At 36.7% G+C, this 19779-nt stretch overlaps 2 protein-coding genes and 1 long non-coding RNA gene across 3 annotated transcripts in view; 2 read left to right on the top strand and 1 right to left on the bottom strand.

The window, feature by feature from the left end:
- The window catches only part of LOC104054539 (sodium channel protein type 2 subunit alpha), a 69174-nt gene extending 64918 nt beyond the window's left edge, over positions 1 to 4256 (top strand). The window contains exons 26-27 of the mRNA XM_054070656.1: positions 43 to 313; positions 700 to 4256. Coding sequence (XP_053926631.1) covers positions 43 to 313; positions 700 to 1883 — 1455 coding nt within the window. The 3' untranslated portion in view covers positions 1884 to 4256. The remainder of the gene's footprint in view (positions 1 to 42; positions 314 to 699) is intronic.
- Positions 1 to 19779, bottom strand: part of LOC128852580 (uncharacterized) — an 84123-nt gene that overhangs the window by 53713 nt on the left and 10631 nt on the right. The window lies entirely within an intron of this gene.
- LOC104054538 (sodium channel protein type 1 subunit alpha) overlaps positions 17202 to 19779 on the top strand; it is a 108667-nt gene continuing 106089 nt past the window's right edge. Inside the window, exon 1 of the mRNA XM_054070652.1 lies at positions 17202 to 17527. The gene's annotated coding sequence lies outside the window, so the exon portion shown is untranslated. The remainder of the gene's footprint in view (positions 17528 to 19779) is intronic.

Here is a 19779-nt window from a genome sequence, read left to right as displayed (position 1 = left end):
TATGTACAAGATACTACCACCTTTTCTTTTTTCTCCTCTCAGAATAAATTTCAAGGTCTGGTGTTTGATATTGTAACAAAGCAAGCATTTGACATCACCATTATGGTTCTCATCTGTCTTAATATGGTCACCATGATGATCGAAACAGATGACCAGGGTCAACTTATGCAAGACATTTTATACTGGATTAACTTGGTCTTTGTTGTCCTTTTCACTGGAGAATGCATCCTCAAAATGTTCTCACTGCGTTATTACTACTTCACTATTGGATGGAATATTTTTGATTTTGTGGTTGTTATTCTTTCAATAATAGGTAAGACTGTCTTATATTCAGAATGAAGTATAGTAAGACATATTAACTGCTTTATCTCTGTCTAGTTTTGCAGATTAAAGGAAATACTTTAATATGCTTTTAATATTTTAATTTTAATTTCTCCTCATTATTTTGGAAAAGAGAAACATACTTTAGAGTGGTAACTTTTTAAATAATGCTATATCAATTCTAATACTCCATATTGTTTTTCTAAGAGTGCTGGGAAAAAAAGCTAAAATTACTCATGGCAGTTAAAATTTTATCTCCAATTATAATTTCCACTAATTTCACAGGCAGAGTTCTTCTTTATTTATACTTTGTTCTGGAAAATGTAATCTATTTAAAAATGTTAACCTTATTTTTATTATTATTTCTATGTTTCACAGGTATGTTTCTAGCTGACGTGATTGAAAAATACTTTGTGTCCCCCACTTTGTTCAGAGTTGTACGACTTGCCAGAATCGGTCGAATCCTGCGTCTCATTAAAGGCGCTAAGGGAATCCGCACTCTGCTTTTTGCTTTGATGATGTCTCTCCCTGCTTTGTTCAACATCGGTCTGCTGCTGTTCCTGGTCATGTTTATCTATGCGATATTTGGCATGTCCAACTTTGCCTATGTTAAGAGGGAAGCTGGTATAGATGACATGTTCAACTTTGAAACGTTTGGCAGCAGCATGATCTGCCTATTTCAAATTACCACATCTGCTGGCTGGGATGCTTTGCTAGCCCCAATTCTTAACAGTGGGGAGCCAGACTGTGACCCCCATAAAGATAATCCCGGCAGCTCTGTGAAAGGCGACTGCGGTAACCCTTCTGTCGGGATTTTCTTCTTTGTCAGCTACATTATCATATCATTTCTGGTAGTGGTGAACATGTACATTGCTGTGATTTTGGAGAACTTCAGTGTTGCTACTGAAGAAAGCGCTGAGCCCTTGAGTGAGGATGACTTTGAGATGTTCTATGAAGTTTGGGAGAAGTTTGATCCTGATGCAACACAATTCATAGAGTATAGCAAATTGTCTGATTTTGCAGCTTCTCTGGATCCTCCTCTTAATATACCAAAGCCAAACATAATTCAGCTCATTGCAATGGATCTACCTATGGTAAGCGGTGACCGAATTCATTGCCTTGACATATTGTTTGCTTTCACAAAGCGTGTTTTGGGGGAAAGTGATGAGATGGACGCCCTCAGAATACAGATGGAAGATCGGTTTATGGCAGCCAATCCTTCAAAAGTCTCCTATGAACCAATTACAACAACATTAAAACGAAAACAGGAGGAAGTGTCTGCTGGTATCATTCAGCGTGCTTATAGACGTTATCTCTTAAGACAATCAGTAAAGAAGCTTTCATTTATGTATCGGAAAGATGAGGTTGATACACTTATCGAAAAAGAGATGAGTATTGGTAAGCTAAGTGAAAACTCACCTCCGGAGAAAATGGATATGTCTGCATCCACCGCATCTCCTCCTTCTTATGATAGTGTAACAAAACCAGAAAAAGAAAAATATGAAGATGACAAATCAGAAAAAGAAGACAAGAGGAAAGACAGAAAAGGAAATAAAAAGTAAAAGACATAAAGAGATTGTACATGACATTCACAAGCCTGAGAAGATGATGGTTTTATTAATAGCACTCTTCCTGAAGGATTATGCCAAAATTGCAAGTTTTTACATGTTAATCCACTGCTACAGTCAGTGTCTGTACCAAGACAATGACCCTTCATTAGCAAACCCTTAGTTTGTAGCAGGGAAACAACCTTTCCAGAAGAATAGGTTTTATTGTCAGCTGGCACTAATGGAGAGAAGACACAAAATTTGTATTCGGGCTGTAGGAACTCTTAATGGAGTGCAAAATTACCAGTCCTAATAAGTCTCTATTTTTGTGGAATAAGGGTATCCACTGTGTACTTTTCAGATCCTATTTATGTTCTGTGTGTGTTAGGGGTTTTTTTGTGATCTCATTTGCTTTAATTCACATGCTAATATTTGTAATTCTGCTGTGCTGAGGAAAAAGCTAAATACTCTTGTGGGAGAACACAAATGTTAGGGATACATAATTATGGCATCATAATGTGAATATAGTTCTCTTCAAGCTGCTTCTAAATGCAGAAAAGCAAGATTCCAGATTATTGAAGCTCAGGATCTTGACCAAATCAGCAGCACATGATAAAAAGAACAGAATGTAGAAAACAAACCTAGGGAAGAATTTTCACTGACAAGAGGTTGGTAGCTTAGTCTCTTGGTTTTAGTATACTTATATTCAATTCTTAATTTATTATACTGTCTATTTCAGATACAGTGATTTAAATAAATGACACAACTCCTGTTTTGAAAAATGTGAAACTATTAAAAAAAAATAGTTACTTTCAGAGTCTAAGATATTTTGTAGTTTCTGAGAGATTTAAACAGTTCTTGTTACAGAACAGCTACAAATGCCAAACTGCGCCTACAGGAAATTACTGGAATTAAGATGTGTCTTTTTCTTTCTTTTTTTAACTGTAGACCTTGGAATTTCATGAGTAAAGTCTGAACTTCCTTCTAAAGTCTGTTTCTACACTTCTTATTCCCCATGAATATATCCCACTTGGAACAATAATCAAAGCTACATGTATAAATGACAGCAAAGTACCTTTTGGGACAAATACTACCTTAACACATACCTCAGGCTTCAATTTCCATACTTGGAAAGTATAGGTCATGCCAGAGATACAAAATATCTATGTCGGAGGTGGTTTTGAGGACACATGGCCCATTAGTCAGGTTTCCCATGTGTGTAATGAAATCTTCTGTAGAAAATTGAGATGACTAGAAGGATGTACTTAAATCAGCTTTGTCCTGCATTGTGTTTTAGATGACTTTTTTATTATCAAGGCTGACAATATGTAAGTAATCCTTTGTTATTTAATCAGTTGTTTTACACAGTGGTACCTGATTGAACAAAAAGACAATGACCTAAGTACTGTACTTATTGCATCAAATACATACCTTAGTAAGTGTAGTTTATAAAATTTCAGTAGCTAACATGATATATTCTGCAATACGCCACATAATTGGGAGGCTTTAACTGATGCATGCTTGCTGCTATGATCCTACAGCTATTAAATTCTAAGATGGAAAGATGTATGAGTGGTGAAAAAAAACCCGTTTGAGGCCATCATTCCTCATACAAATAAGCAGTAGTTTGCTGCTATTATTGATTTAATTTTGTTTGAGTTTTGTAATCTGCAAATACACAGTAAATAACTAGACTACACAGGACAAATATATTGCTTAAAATGTGGGGCTAGAAAAAAGCTTTTATAATATGTATCTATTGATCTATTCTTGTTATTTTGAAAATAGTTTTATTTTATAACATTTTATACTTATTATAAGAAACTACACATATCTTCATGTTGTTAATAACTTTTATTGCTGTCTTTGACACTTTACTGTTTAGAAACCTAAGATAAGATGAGAATTAGTAATTGCAAGTTTATGCTTATTATATTAAACATATTTTAGTAAGGAATAATTTTAACAAAAATGGACGGTGCAGTTCTTTTTTTGATCAGTAGGTAGGTCTTTGTATGTGAAACAAGATAGATGAGTTTCTTTTAAAATTACAATCCTTTCTGTCAATTTTCAGGGTAATTTTAGTCATAGATTCCCAGTATTAGTCTCAGACTGTCAGCTTTTCTTGTTGATTCATACTGCAGTAGAAGCACTCAGATATAATTCGTTATTCAAAATCTTTCTTCATGAGAATGAATAGTAAACCTGTGCAATGGATGGTGGAATACCTTGCATTTCTTATTAAAGAGCTAGAGTATAGATTGGCTCCTGCTTTTATATAAAACTATTAGCTCATAGCATACTGATGAACTGCATGCAGGAAGTTGTTTCACCAAAAATAAGTACATTGCTAACAACCCAAAAGAATAAAGATAACCTTTTTATGTACTTGGTTTAGTCTTTGTGGTTTTATTGTATGAAGTATATACAGATTAACAAGTAATGGCTGGTAAAATTAAGGGGGAACCACTTTAGCAATGAAACAATGTCTTTTAGGTGTCTAGATCACATGTTGCTTTAAAATAATCAACATCAGCTTGTCACTATCTAGATGAAATGACATGCTTATGTTGTTCTGACCAGAGAATTTTTCCAAGAACTCAGAAAATAATTGCATTCCAACTGCGTAGCTTTCTGTCAGATTTTTGAGTTGCCTGGGAAGAGCTCCATTGGTGTTCTCTGGTGGCCAGGTCTAATGGAGGCCGTCTCCACATTCTTGCTGAGCAACAGATCTGGTAGGCACTGCTCACTTTGGGGTGGGTGGTCTGGGATCTGTCACCAAACTAGCCCCACAGGCAGATAACACAGTCAGTTTAATCCCATTTCCCCTCAAGAAACCCATGCTTGCCAAGAGAAGGGAAAAAGACCTGTTAGAAGTCTTAATGGCCACTCCACAGCTGTCTATAGGCAACAGATACTTTTACAGAGTCTAACAGGTGTGGTTCCTGGCAAGAGATTTCTGCATACAGGTGGCAGGGTGTGGGCAGGTGCACGTGTGCATGGAGTAATTAATGCATTTTTTTTTTCCGTCCTCATTTCTGTTGTGAAGCACAGTTGCTGTATACTTGGGTGAAGATAGCTAACAGGAGGAAAACCCTCAAGTATGCTGTGCTTTGAAGGACAGTGTGTATGGGTTTAGTAACTGCATCTGATTTGAATTACAACTTTTTCCTTTTTAATCCTGCATTGTTATTATTTTAGTATCTTGGCTGCTAACAGTAGTCACACAGAGGAATAATGTAAAAGCTTTAAAAAAATCTTGGTCATATTCATGAACTGCTGTTTGAAGAACAACATCAGTGCTAGATTGGTACATAGTTAAAAATTCTATGTGGAATAAGCATGAAATCTCAATGTAATAATTTTTCTACAAATTTGGTAGTGTGCAGAAATATATGAGGTAATTTACAAAATCTTGTTATCCTATAACATTTCTGTTATTGTTAAAGTTATTTTTATTGAAGCCATAAGCCAACTGAAGTCACTTTCAGGTTTTTTTTTATTCCAATTCTGAACCTCTTGGTCTTTTGTAAACATATTTGCAGACTTCAGGTGCATATATTTGAATGAACTTGTGTCCTTCTATGTATCTTTGAAATTATTCCAGTATACCTGGAAATTATTTGCCTTTATGGAACACACAGTTGACTTGCAGTCTTCCTCCTTAACTTGCAGATATAAAATATATTCATGTTATAATGTCAGTATAAGATGTTTCAGCATAATGGGTCAGTTGTGTATCAGTATTCAAAGCACTGAGCAGAATTCTTAGAACGGGAGGATACTGCGCTCTCTTACTGTCCTAGTTCACAGTGAATGAAGAATTAATAAGAAAGGCTCCCTTAAAATTTTGTCAGAAATAAGCCTCCATTACTCCGTCTTTTGCCCACTCAGGAATGTAAGTGTATTTTATTTTAGGAAGGTGCTATCGCCACCCCATCCCCACCCACTATATTAGGACATAAAAGGGGGATTTTTCCACTTATTTAAAAATGTTATGCTTGCTTAACTTCATAACAACTCTCTGGTTTGCTTCTAAGGATAAGACCTCTGCATCCAGCACATGGAACTGCTGGGCTGACACCAGTGGCATGAGGTTTAACAAGGCCAAATGCCACATTCTGCACTTGGGGCACAACAACCCTGTGCAGTTACAGACTGGGGGAAGAGTGGCTGGAGAGCTGCACGGAGGAGAAGGACCTGGTGATGTTGACTGGTAGCAGTTGAACATGAGCCAGCAGTGTGCCCAGGTGGTCAAGAAGGCCAATGGCATCTTGGCTTGTGTCAGAAACGGCGTGACCAGCAGGACCAGAGAGGTTATTCTGACCCTGGACTCGGCACTGGTGAGACCGCACCTCGAATCCTGTGTTCAGTTCTGGGCCCCTCACCACAAGAAGGATGTTGAGGCTCTGGAGTGTGTCCAGAGAAGGGAACGAAGCTGGTGAGGGGGCTGGAGAACAAATCTTACGAGGAGCGGCTGAGAGAGCTGGGGTTGTTTAGCCTGGAGAAGAGGAGGCTGAGGGGAGACTTTATTGCTCTCTACAACTACCTGAAAGGAGGTTGTGGAGAGGAGGGAGCTGGCCTCTTCTCCCAAGTGACAGGGGACAGGACAAGAGGGAATGGCCTCAAGCTCCGCCAGGGAAGGTTCAGACTGGATATCAGGAAAAACTTTTTCCCAGAAGGGGTCACCGGTCACTGGCAGAGGCTGCCCAGGGAGGGGGTGGAGTCACCTTCCCTGGAGGTGTTTAAAAGACAGGTAGACGAGGTACTCGGGGACATGGTTTAGTGGCAGAGAGGAATGGTTGGACTCGATGATCCAAGAGGTCTTTTCCAACCTAGCGATTCTGACTCTCCGTGCGGTAACTCGTTGGTGTCGCCAGCAGAGGGCGCTCCGCCGGCGCAGCGCGGCCCGTGCTGGGGGGGCGCAGCTGCAGCCCCAGGGGGCGGCTCGGGGCTCTCCAGAGAACTTAGTGGCTTCATACAAGTTTGTTTGTTTGTTTGTTTGTTTGTTTGTTTCTAGTGACCTAATGAAACTACAGCACGATAATTCGGCTTGGTGTGTAAAGATAGCTTTGTTGGTAGTATTTCTGTTGCTGCGCTGCAGGTTTCGGATTTAGGTGCTGCCCCATTCCCAGAGCTGACCCCACACTCGTTAAGGACTGCCACGCTTACTGCGCTCGCTAAAATATAGCCGGAGGGTGCTGATGCTCTGGGGAATTCCGCAGATGGCTTTAGCATTACTTTTATTAATAGGCGTTACTCATTTAATTCCATGGTGTGCCTATGGAACGGCCCTAGCCTTCTAAAAGATTGCGTAGGGAAGTATGCGTCTCGTTTTTGTGGCAACAGTCATGAATAACAGGAAGTGCTATTAAAAAATGTAGGCTTTTTGATGTAGAAAATTCTTACAATTCCCATTCTGTCGTATATATTCAGAAAGGCTTTATCTAGCTTTATAACGCATTCCGAGAAATAAACGGAAACATCTGCAGTGTAGGAATATTTAATGGCTCACAAACTTCTGCATTAGCAACATCATTTTCCGTGGGGGATGGTGCCGGATGGTGCCTTCTTCTATTCTCTGAGCACAGCTGGGCTTTGTCTTTGTGATAGAACATGCAGCCTCTGCTACTTAGCATATTTTATTTTTCCTTGATGATGGGTGAGAGCTGTGGCACAGTGAAACAGACATAGCCTAGCCTTGCCTGAAAAAAAAAAAAAATACTGCAGTGTAACCCAAGCAAAGCAAACTGCGGCACATTGTCATCCCTCCAGAGAGGGAAAATTGCATACGTGATCTCTGCTGCAAGAAAAGCTTTTGATGAAGATAAGGAATGACACTTCATAAACAATTTATAACAATCAAAACCAGCAGTGCCAGACGTGCTCTGCACTTGCATTTTCTCTTGTCTTAAAAGCATGTTACTTTCTCTTCAGTAGCAATCTTGATAATAATCTTTGTAGAATCTGACAGCTGATTAAAAAAACCACACAATATGTTTTTCAGAAAATGTATATCTGAAACAGAATGTAATAAACTGTTTTCGTTTTCAAAGCAGTAAGTATCTGTATCATTCGTGTTTAAAAATGGTCAGAGAATTATATGCTGTGTTGCTATTTGCAGTATTGCTTTATAAAAATGCCATGCTTGCGGATACCATAGCAACCCCTGTCATGTGGTACTTTTTGATTGCTAAACTATACAGTAGCTTTATGCCCATATTCTGCAGCAATACTTGCATTAATATCTCTATATAATGTTTAGTAAATACTGCATCTTCATCCACCACATAAGGCAAACTGGACTATGACAGAGATGACCATGTTTAGGGTCTCAGGCAGGCAAAAAATTAAAACACTCTCCAATAATAGGCATTCTGAATCCCTGTAATCCTTCCCTTGTCCTAACTTCTTGATGGCCTTGGTGGCTGTCAAATGTGAAGTACAAAGGTCGATGCAGCGTTGCTGCAAAGACTAGCTTGGCAGATAAATGTAGGCTCCTGATAGACTTTTCCTGGAACTGCATCTATATCAAAGAAAAGATCTATTTTGGGAGTGATGCACGAGAGCACTGTGAACCCACCAGCTTTATTGCTCTTGCTTCCTCATTGACTTGAAAAGCATTTACTTGAGATTTCGTTTATCTGGCATGCTGCAACAATAGTATAGGTTTTTGGGTTTTGGCTTTTTTTTACTTTTGTACAAAAATTAAAAGAACAAGGAAGTATTAGTTGGTACCTACTCACACTCCAGCACCTCATCCCCTGTTCCACTCTCAACTCCCTTGCATGACATGAAGATTTCAGCTGACAATCCAAACTGAAGTGATGTGGATGAACTCATTTTAAAAATATATGATGAGTTAAAATAAAACCTTTTTCACTTCTGAAGGACAGAGAAAGGTTGAGTTTGCAGGCCTTCCTAGACTTGTCAGTAAGATACTATCCCAAAAAAACTCTTGTGCAATTTCTTAGCTTTTAAAAGTTTCTGGGCTGTTGAATCAAAGAGACTGAATCTGAAAGATTTTACTTAAATCAAACCCATACTCACTTCACCGTTTTTCAGATATAGATTTCCTAAAAGATAAATATTTCTACTTTTTCTCTTCTAGCTCTATAGTCTAAATAAAATCACTCAGTCTTTATCTTAAGGGGAAAAACATTGCTTCCTTATTACCTTATCTAAGGAAAAGTACAATACGTGCCTTCAAAAGTACAGTATTGCCAAGCAAGGACCAGCAACATATGCCATTACTGCTCATCTTTGAGCAGTAGAAAAGAGGTTCCAGATTTAGCATTTTTTTCACTAAAGATAAGTAAGATGTATAATCTTGAGGTAAATCATGCAGGCAGAAGATTTTAAAAAAGTTGATGAGTATCTCATTAGACATGCATCCAAAAGCTAAGGCTCAGAAATGTTATTAATATATAAAACTGTAACAATAATAATAATATCGTATTGTATAAACCCTGAGGTTCAAGGTACTAGAATTAAGCCATGCCTGTGGAGAAATTGACAGGAAGGATTTCAGAATCCAATACCAAATACAAGTGTCTAATTACAAAAAGTTCTGAAAAACTTTTCTGTGGTATTTTGTTCTGCACCTAAAGTTAAACGTAAGTTGCTACAATTAATTTGTTTAACATCGTGTGATGATTAATGTTTATAAAATATGAAGATATTGCTTTTTGTGTTCGTAGTTGGAACTGTTGGAAGACAACAGTTGACACCTAGTAAAAGCCTGCTGTTGGAAATGGCAGAATTTTAGTGGAATATGACAAGTATTAATAATATTTAGTGGATCTTTTTGTGTGAAGAGTATGTAAATATGCCCTTGTAACTGCAAGTAGGCAGGAATAAATTAGCCTCCACCTGCACTACCAAGGTTAGATTGCTATGCTATTGTCAGAGAAGATAACCCAGATTAATTAACAATAATACTACGCCTCTTTTGTGAGTAACTAATAGAAATTTTGAAACAAATTTTATTGAAAACTGCCACATAGTGGGAAAATGTATTGGTTTTAGCTTACCAACATTACTGTAAATTAAAAATAATCCACTTTAAAGCTTTTCTTGTACTAAGACATCCTGTTCTTGTATATAAGATGTGGGTTTCTTCAACATTATAAATCATTAAAATCCATAGGTTTGCTGCATAAAATATGGCATCTCTAATAGCCTGATTTCAGTGTACTTGCTTTATTTGTTGTCAGTTCTCTGACAATATAAAAAAGAAATGAAAGCAACTACTTTGAGACCCAGTATTTTAGAACTGCTTCTTACTAAAATAAATAGACAGTGTAGGTGTACAGAAGGTGTACTGTGGGTTTTTTTGATAACATTTCTCACTGTTATTCTATCAAATAACCAATGATTGGGATGTTTTCAAAAGTAAGTTTTCTTAGATAAGGGATTTCTTTTTTTTTTTTTTTTATCAATGACTTTTCAAAATCTTTACCAGTAACTTTTTAGGGAATAGAGTTATGTGCCACATACTAGAAAGAGGCATTTCTTGTTTTAGATAGGATTCTAAATCTGCTAATGTTTATTTTGATAATGTTTCTTTAATATTCAAGTATGTCAGCTTGCACCAACAGATGATTGTGACATTATCCTGCCCATCATGGTTAAGTCTAAGGTTTGTCTTCATATTAGCTAAATACTGGATTATGCATACAGCCTGGTTCTACTGTCTTGCCTAGTGTCCTGATTTCCACCTTTTATCATTGACAGTGATCTCATATGTTCTGGAAATGTCTGAATGTTTAAAACCAAATTGCCCTGGAGCCAGGGAAGCCAGATCTAAGGTTTGGATAGTTAGGGAGCTAACTCTAGGTCAACTGTATTGAGATATTTCTGAGGACTTAATGTGTGTGCATTCATAACAAATGTGGAAAAAGAATACATAAAAACATTTTTTTCTGAAAAGGAAAAAAAGTAACTGGAAAAATAATAAAATACAATCTGTTGACTTATTTCTCTCCCTTATCTAAGAGTAATAGATTTTTTTTTCAGTGGACAACCACTAGATTAAAACCCAGGAGAAATGGAAATGCTTGAACGCAAGTGAATGGTAAGGCTTCTCAAGAGACTCAAGTCCACCCGTATAACAAATTTTAAAAGTTGAGAATTCAGAAATTCCTACTTACTTTTATGGAAGTGCTTAATTTATAAAGACAAGGAGATGTGCATAGGTGGTGTAATGTTCAAAGACTAATTAAGGGAAATATTTTGAAGTATTTTAACATTCAACTCTTTTTTCCCCCCCCCAAAAAAAAACAAACCCCAAAAGTAGTGACCATGGTCTTGTGCAAGATTTTAATCTGAAGTTCTGAAGTGTATCATTCTCGGTATGAGTTTTCTCATAAACTTCTGCTCTAAGTTTCTGTTTGTATTGGCAAGATGCATTTGAATTGTGTGTCCTTTTAGTTGAACAAGGATTTCAAACAAGGTATTGCACTTTTTGTTCAAATGCTCAGTGAGTAGTCTGTTTTTGGAAAAGGTGGGAGTTGGTATACCATAGTATGCTGCATCTGAAATCCTATTTCAGATGCTTAAATTCTTTCTTAGCCTCCGAGTTTTGGTTTTAGGATATGAGTTCCAGTGAAAAGATATATTAGAAGGCGAACTGTAATTGAACAAGACAAGCTGCGATTCTGCTATGGAGTGCTGGTACGTTGTATGTGAGTATTCTGACCAATTTTAAGAGGGAAATTTTCCCCCTAGCCTCTCTGTCTTGACCCTTACTTCTTTTATGCTTAAACATTGGTATATCATTGTATGTACACATAGATCTGTACAAGTCTGTGCATGCATATATACTTATGATGCCATGTAGTAAACAGGAGTGAGTTTCATAATTTTGAATATGATTACATCACTGATTAATTTGATTAAAACACATATATTGAATATTTTAATTACTTCATTAATCAATTGATTATTAATTGTTAGAAGGAATTTTGCAATTTTCCCTTAAAAATTCTAAATTGCTAATAAGCCAAAGTTTGTCAATTCCTATCTGCAACAATAATCTACATCTATTGTCAATTATACTGATACGTCAGCTTTAATTATTACTATCCCAGACAGTGCAGTGTATTTCAGTCAGGATTGCATATCACTACCCTTTCCTAATTTTAGTTGTTCTTTCCTAGGAGAGGAGTTGGTTAATCTCATTGGGTTTATCAGCGCTGTCCCCTAACGCCTTTAGAAACTCCAGAATTGTTCTGACCTTTAAAAGCAGATTAGAAACATGAGAAATTTATATTCCAACATCACTGAAGAATAAGTAGCTTGAGAAATCTGCTAAAATGTGCTGTCAATTTAGCAGTGCTTTCTCAACACAGTCATGAAAGGCATTCTAGAAAAGTCTTGTCAAAGTATTTTTATAGTGCTCGTAGGTAGTTTTAAAGTTTAGGGTTTATATAAAATACATTAACACAGATGCTAGACAGTGAGTGGAAAACAGAGAAAATAGGGTTAATTCTTACACCATAGGTGAGTTTTCCTGAAGTTGAGATATTTAGGAAGAAAATTTTATTCCTTGCATATTATCAATGCGAAATTATTCTCATATTTTATATTCTTACATCAAATTATTTTTCAAGTATCGCTGTGTCCTTCCTTCAAATGTAGTGCATTAATCTTGAATCTCCTGATTCAGTATGAATATAGTATGAGCAATACTGACAGCCATAACTTTTATAAAGCCGGTTATCATGCAATCATAATTTCCATTAAGTGGCTTTCTCTTTCCCTCCTTAAAATTCTTGAGAACTCTTCGGTGAGTAAGATCTGGTGCTGGTGATTCACTGCGATTGATGTTTGTTTCAGTAGCACTTCCAACAGCTGACATCTCTGAAAGTGTCTCAGCCTTACTAACTGTCAAGTAGAAGGTCAAAATTAGGCCATATTTTCACAAATGCATTTAACTGCTGTGCACTGGCAATGTAAGTGAAAGAAGAATCCCTGCCCTTCCCTTTCCCCTTGGTTAGTACAAGCATTTGTATTGCCCTAAAACAGACCAGTTTGGAGAACTAAAAACTCAGTGAGAACAGAAGGAGTTTATCTTCAACCTATCATTTCCTATTCAATTCACTATAAGGCCATACAAATGCTTATCGTAGACAGAAGGGAGGTGGAAGGCAGCAAGGAGTGCTCTTTTGTACAAATTTGATATTTGTAAAACTGAGGCTGTGGATATCTCTTGGTGATCCCTCAAGCAAAAACTTTGACGTTTTCCTTCCCTCTTAGAAGAGAAATAAAATTACAAAGTAAACAAGAAAGCATCTATATTATGAGAATTAAAAATCAGGATTCAGACCCCATGGTATCCTACGTCAAAATGGCAATGTAGGTCAAACCCAAATCTATGAAAGTTCAGTTTACAATACACTATAACCTCGACGTAGTCTGTTCTTGAAAGCAAGGAATTTGTTAACTAAAATTGCTAACTTTTTACCTATGTGATGGAATGAAAACTCCATTTTTTTGTCCACTGAGCTTCACTTTATGCATTAAGGTCATTTTTGCCTAAATAGAATGTTGTTATATCAACAAGTATTCATAGAACCATAGAATCATTAAGGTTGGAAAGACCTCTAAAATCATCCAGTCCAACTATCAAATGCATCAAAATCCTCAGACTTCTTTATAATTCTCAAAATGCTATTTGGTTTGAAATTGGCATACAATTAATGTATTTTGAGATCTTTTATTTGCAAAGGTACCCAGTTTCCAGTTAAATCCACTGGGAGAAACTCAGTGGGCTCCAGAAGGAGCTGTCTCTTAAAGCAGTTAGGGGCTGCTCATCAGCAGGATTTTGCCAAGATGTAAAGCAGAAACTTCCACCGAGTCCACAGCTCAGCAGAGGCCAGAGGTTAGGTATCACTAGTTATCCTGCCTCACTATCCTCTGATGGTTCTGTGATTCCCAGGAACATGAGTGCTGCATAATAGTAAATATCCAGGCCCATGCTATCTTTGACTCTATGCAAATGCTTGCTGACTTGTAAGATGAACATCAACTAATATGGTGTGTTGTTATATCTTTCTGAGATATGAACTGGTGCTCATTGAAAAGAACCCACAAAATTTATGGAAACTTGGAAACACCACCATTATTTTAGAACTTTGATGCTTTATGAACAACTAACGAACAACTTGTCTGTGGACACCTAATACTTGACATTTCAGTTTATTATTTAGCTTTCTACTCCTGTTGAGAAGATTATTTTAAAAACATGCCATTGTCTGGTACGATATTGTTATAAGCTATGTCAGATAGCTTATATAGCTATATAGATATTTTCCCTTATAACAACTCCTTTGTTCTTCTGTAAATTTAATCCAAATAATTAAAATATACTCAGGAGTACCCTTTGCTTATATGAATTCATTTTCCATGCTTTCTGCTGCAGCTAGTGTATACCTCAAAAGCTTGATGCCAAATTTCTTATTTGTGTCTTTCAATTATTTAATTTTCACTACAAGAATTATTTTATTCAAAGTTTTGTCTACACAGAAAGCTGCTTTCTTGTTCTTTTATAGCCCTTCTTAGGAGTTACCTCTCCTTACCCAATCTTGCAACAAAAAATTAGACAAAATTATGACAACAATACGATTCATATATAATATCTAGTGCCATCTCCTAAAAATGTGTACATTCTGGTTATTCCAATTTCCAAAACCAGTGGGTTTTTACAATGAATGTTTAGAGGGACAAAGAGGTGGGTAAAGACAACAGAGACTACTTCCATTTCAGAAGAGGACTTTGCTCCAGTTCCAAGCAGAGGAATTTCATTTATTACTCAGTTGCAGTATATCACAACTCTATTTTTGTCTGACATGAAAATGTACCTTGACAGGGGACAGTGAGATGACAGCAGAGTGATTGGGTTAAGGTAGAGGCAGTGGCCCAGTGAAGTAGGAGGAGAACGCATCATTGTGGCTACAAGATGTCTGCGAGCAACTACCATGGACAACTGAGGTGATAAATTTGATATGTGGTAGCTTTAAAAAATCGAGGGTCAGGGATTATTGACTTTCATCTTTTGGTTGTATATCCCTGCATTATTTATTCCATGAAGATTTCTGAATTTTTAGACACGTGGAAAAAAAAGAGTATTAGGTTTCATTTCTGTCTCTGTATTTTGAGTGCAGAAGAAATGATGAGTGAAGAATGCATAGAATCTAGGGATTAATCAGATTACCTCTTCAGGATTTGCATAACTCTCTTTGCTATAGCCATGTTTTCCAGGGATCAGAACAGATTTTTTAAAGGAGTTTTTATTCAATTAAAGATAAGTCTTTGAATTTCAGAGATCTTTTTATGAAGCAAGTCTCCATGACTTATTTATAAAATAGTACGTGTACATGTTTATTAATATGCGGTTGATTTTTTTTTTTTAATTATACTCTAATTGTTCTTAAGGTATTTAGAGTAAAAATTAGGGATTTGTGGTTTTTTAATCACTTCTTAATATCTGACAGAACAGATAATATTATTAAAATGTAGTGTCCCAAGAGGTGCTTTTCTTCTTAGCACCTTTCCACCTCACCTCTAATAGCTTTTTATCACTTTTGGCCGCCTCAGTCTGCCAGCCTGAGTCATACCATCAGGAAGCAGATTGTACCTAAACTGAACGCAAGGATTGCCAGATGGTGATTTTTTTTTTTTTAAGTCAACCTGATAAAGTTGTCCCACGTTTGTGAGCAACTGTGAGAAATTCCCTCCCTCCAAATCCCTATCAATCATTAAATTTATGAAATTCAGCTCTTAGCAGCAACAAACCTTTTGATAAAAAACATTAATAAATTTACTTCTTTCAATAACCATTGCTTTTGATATGGATATATAAGCCACGCATCTGAAAAGAATTGATTAAACTAGTTCACATGCATACCTATAAATTACATATGCCTCTTAAACAAATAAGACAGTAAAAATATATTTTCTTAGCTTTAAAGGAATTAAACAACATAGTACTCCCCTACAAATGAAAAGAATCATCCTCCCTTATCTTTGGGTGCTCTGCCAAGATTCCCAAGTAAGGCAAAAAAATTAGGCCGAAGACTTATAATTAGATTTTACCTGTGTCTCTACAAATGCTAATAAAATGGGAAAATAACCCGCTTGGATAGCAGGCTCAGTAAATATATGAAGATAAAGTGAAGCAGAACTGGATGAATTCTGCATCATGATCGCTAAGCAGGGCATTACATTTCTGAAGCAGGAAGCCAGCGTGCTCTGCAGCAGTTTGCAGGTGTTGTTAGGACAGCAGTCTTTTGCAGTTTGTGCTCTCAGAAAGCCAGTGATTTTGCTGATTCCTTTTAAGAGAATATTGAGAAATGCAATGAATTCCTGGTTCCTTAGAGGCTTATGAGCATAAATGAACGCTATGAAGACCGGAGGCATGAACTGGCTAAAATGATGTCTTCTTCACTCTACAGATTCAGGAAAGCATCGATGTTCTTGTAACAAATCATAAGAAGTCCTGCTAGTGCTATTGACAGCATTTGTAGGAGCAGAGATCGGTAATGACTTCTTAGCTTTTGTGGGTTTTGTTCCAAGTGTGGAATATAAGCTGATCGAATAATTAACTTCAATATTAAAACAAACAAATAGCCAGCCAAAATAACTGCTAACATTCAATGTGAAAATATTTTGGGAAGTGAAGGGGGGGAGCACAACAAAAATGGAATAGTGCCTGAATTTACTAGTTCAAGGTGAATGACAGATGTGTGCATTAGTTGCATTTTGATTATTTTTTTTCAGGGCAAAATTAGAGAACTGATTACTAGTATCATCAAAGAAAACACTAGTGTGTGATAAGCTGAGGAACAGTGAGAAAGTTAGCAAAAAACAGTCTGAAGGCTGGTTTAGTGGGTGAGGTCATTCACTACCCTGGTTGCTACATGATCGTTGAGCAAAGTGTTATCAGCATGTAAACAAAGCAGACAGACATTACTTTGCACTTTATTTTGTTGATAATTAGAAAATAAAATAGCAGATCAATTGTTCATTTCTACCTGTCATATGGGGAGAGAGGCATTCAGGGTTCAGAGAGCCTGAGTCAAAGACTTCTGCTATAAAAAAAGTGCTATAAAAAAAGAGCTTGTTCTCTACAAGGGACAGCTGGGAGAGTGGGTAGCAAGTGGTGCAACATCTTTTCTTAAAAAGCAGTGATATGGCTAGTTGCCTTCAACATTTGGTGACATAGTTAGACCTAGATTCATTTGTGCCATTTTTTTGTCTGAACCCATTACAATCAGAGTATACAGACACGTGGCAGGAGGTCTGCAGGAGTTTGTTCCAGTCAGATTGATGTTTACTCTGTTTCAGCTCCAGCCCTGTCCTAGGCTCAATGCAAAAGCGAATGGGTACCTTTACTGAATGCTATCCTACTACTCCTATTTTTCCCATTATGTGGCTTATGAAAAAGACAGTGTTTTCATTTGGGTGGCTGCAATAGAGATAAGCCTGATTTGCTGCTTAGTAATTACAAAGCAACTGATATGAAGGTGAACTTGTTTTTCTGTGAAACTATGTAGACAGAGGAAAATAGCTTCAGATAAAATCTTTTTTGGTTTTGGTTTTTATTCTGCACAGAATGAAGAAGTTCCTTCTGCCTCCTGACATCCAAAGAATTACTGGTAAGTAGAACACTGAATGAAATATTCTTCTACTTTCTTCAGGTTTTGTTTATAAAACTTTTTCATACCAATATTTTAAAAGGGAATTTCAAAGAGGATAGTTAGACATTACCTAAGAATTTTACCTACTGCTGGTTATACTAATCCTATGTTCCTCAGCATTTCAGAAAACAACGTACAAATGACATGCTAACCAAAATAAAAATTATAGGGCTAAAAATGCAAACAAGTTCTTTTAACTCACTTACTATGGAACATAAATGATTATCTGGCAAACAGAAGTTCCTCTAATCCTACCTGATTTGCAGTATTTTTTGTGTACAATATGAAACTTCTATTTACTGGATTAGTGTAATTCTAATTAAAAATAAAGGATGCTACTTCATCCTAGCAATTAATAATGAGCTAACAACACCCACTTCTAGCTGTAGAATATGAAGCCAGCAGTCTGAATCTCTCTAGCATTTATGGGACTGTGAGTAGTTACCACTTGATGGTAATTCAGCAGCCTATGTGAAATGCGTTACTGATTTGTGGGGCCTGCATTGCTGCTCTGCCTGTTCTCAATATAAATAGACAGGAAAATTCTCCAGAGATGTCAGTCTGGCACCTCTCACAAGCTTTGCATTTACTTACTATTCATTATTAATTGTTAAGTGCTTGCAGTACATTTGATATTGTAAAAAGTACAAAGATACAGTCCTGGAAGAACTTACTTTAGAAGATAAGCAGAACCAACTCATTCTTTTCTTATGTGACAAATGCAGCTTTCTTTGTGTTTTGTTCAAATTCTCTGAAACTCAGAAAATATGGGCTTCAAGGCAGGTTACATAACATTTCTTTACTGACTTTCACATTACCCAGTTCAGAGTGAAACAACTGTCAGAGCACACTTGGCTATGTGCAGTGCGACAGATTTCGCTGTTCTGAACAATTGGTTCCAACTGCACTTAGTTGAGGTTTCAAACCGGTTTTGAAAGCTATCAAATTGCATGTTAATCTCCTCAGGAGAAGAAAGAATGAATCCCTGAATGGTAAGACAGGCCAGAGTTGAGGCATAATATTATTAGAAAAGGCCTCTGTGTTCCCTTCTCCATAAGGCAGAAAGTTTTATCATTTTGCTGAGGGGAAACAAAGGAGGGAGAATTAATAGGTCAAGCAAAGGTGGCATTCTCTTGAAGAAAGAAAATATATACAATAACCTGCATATTACAAATAAAATAATTTGTGTTCTATTTATATGTGTTTTCCTCTCAGGGAAGAGGGCACATTTGAATTTTTATGTCCACAGCTATACTTGTTCAATCCCATTCATTTCAGAATCCCAAGCATAGTTACCAGTTGGAAACAGAGTTCACATCAATCTAACTGGAACAAACTCTTGCAGATCTCCTGCCACGTCTCTGCATCCAATTTTAAATTTAAGCATTCTGGATACCATTTGAGCACCATAAATGGAAAGTGAGAGGAATGAGTTTTACTTTAGTTGTAATCATTTAGACAGAGCACTGAAAGGCAATTAACATCTACAGAGTGCTAGAATAAAAGTGTTTTGAAGTCTTTAAAAGGTGGCAATTTGTAAAATTAGGCCTAGGCTTCATTCCAACACACAAATGTATTTTTTACATTCCACTGATATTTATACACAAATATGGGTAGAGAAATAACTTTGGATATCAATCAAATTATTTTATATTTGCTGACAGAGATCTTGAACAACAAAAGGCTAAGATCTTCTGAAATTTCCTTTGCTCTGATTTTCAAATTACTAGTATGTATATAATGCTTCAGTCTTCTTGAAAATAGAAATACAGATACAAGAAAGATTTGAAAAGATGAAGAGGTTATTAAGATAAATAATGCAGCATATATGTCTACTTTCCTCTAGAGACTCCTCCGTACACACATGTATGCCTTTACTGCAGCTGCACAAAATGTTTGGTTTTGTCACCTGTTCTTATTTCTCGCGAACAAGAGAGCTCCCATTCCCAGCACATCTCCTACCTTGTGTTATCTCAATATGACCTAGACAGGTCTTATCTCCAAATCATTTGGGTACAGGCAAGGAAACACCAAGGCAAAAGGTCCTCAGTTCCAGTGTTTCTATACTACAGTCTATGCAGGGAAATAAGGCTTTGTCGTCCTAAACCATAACATATAAACACAGAGCAACAGAGAAAGATCTAGCTTGATGCTAGTACCTGTCAAAGGAAAAAAAAAAAAAGTTTTGCAAAAGTATATTATTTGGTGCC

The sequence above is a fragment of the Cuculus canorus genome, chromosome 6, assembly GCF_017976375.1.
Source record: "Cuculus canorus isolate bCucCan1 chromosome 6, bCucCan1.pri, whole genome shotgun sequence".
In the NCBI taxonomy this organism is placed as follows: Eukaryota; Metazoa; Chordata; class Aves; order Cuculiformes; family Cuculidae; genus Cuculus; species Cuculus canorus.
The sequence above is the reverse complement of the archived record's forward strand: the minus strand, read 5'-3'. Positions and strand labels throughout refer to the sequence as shown.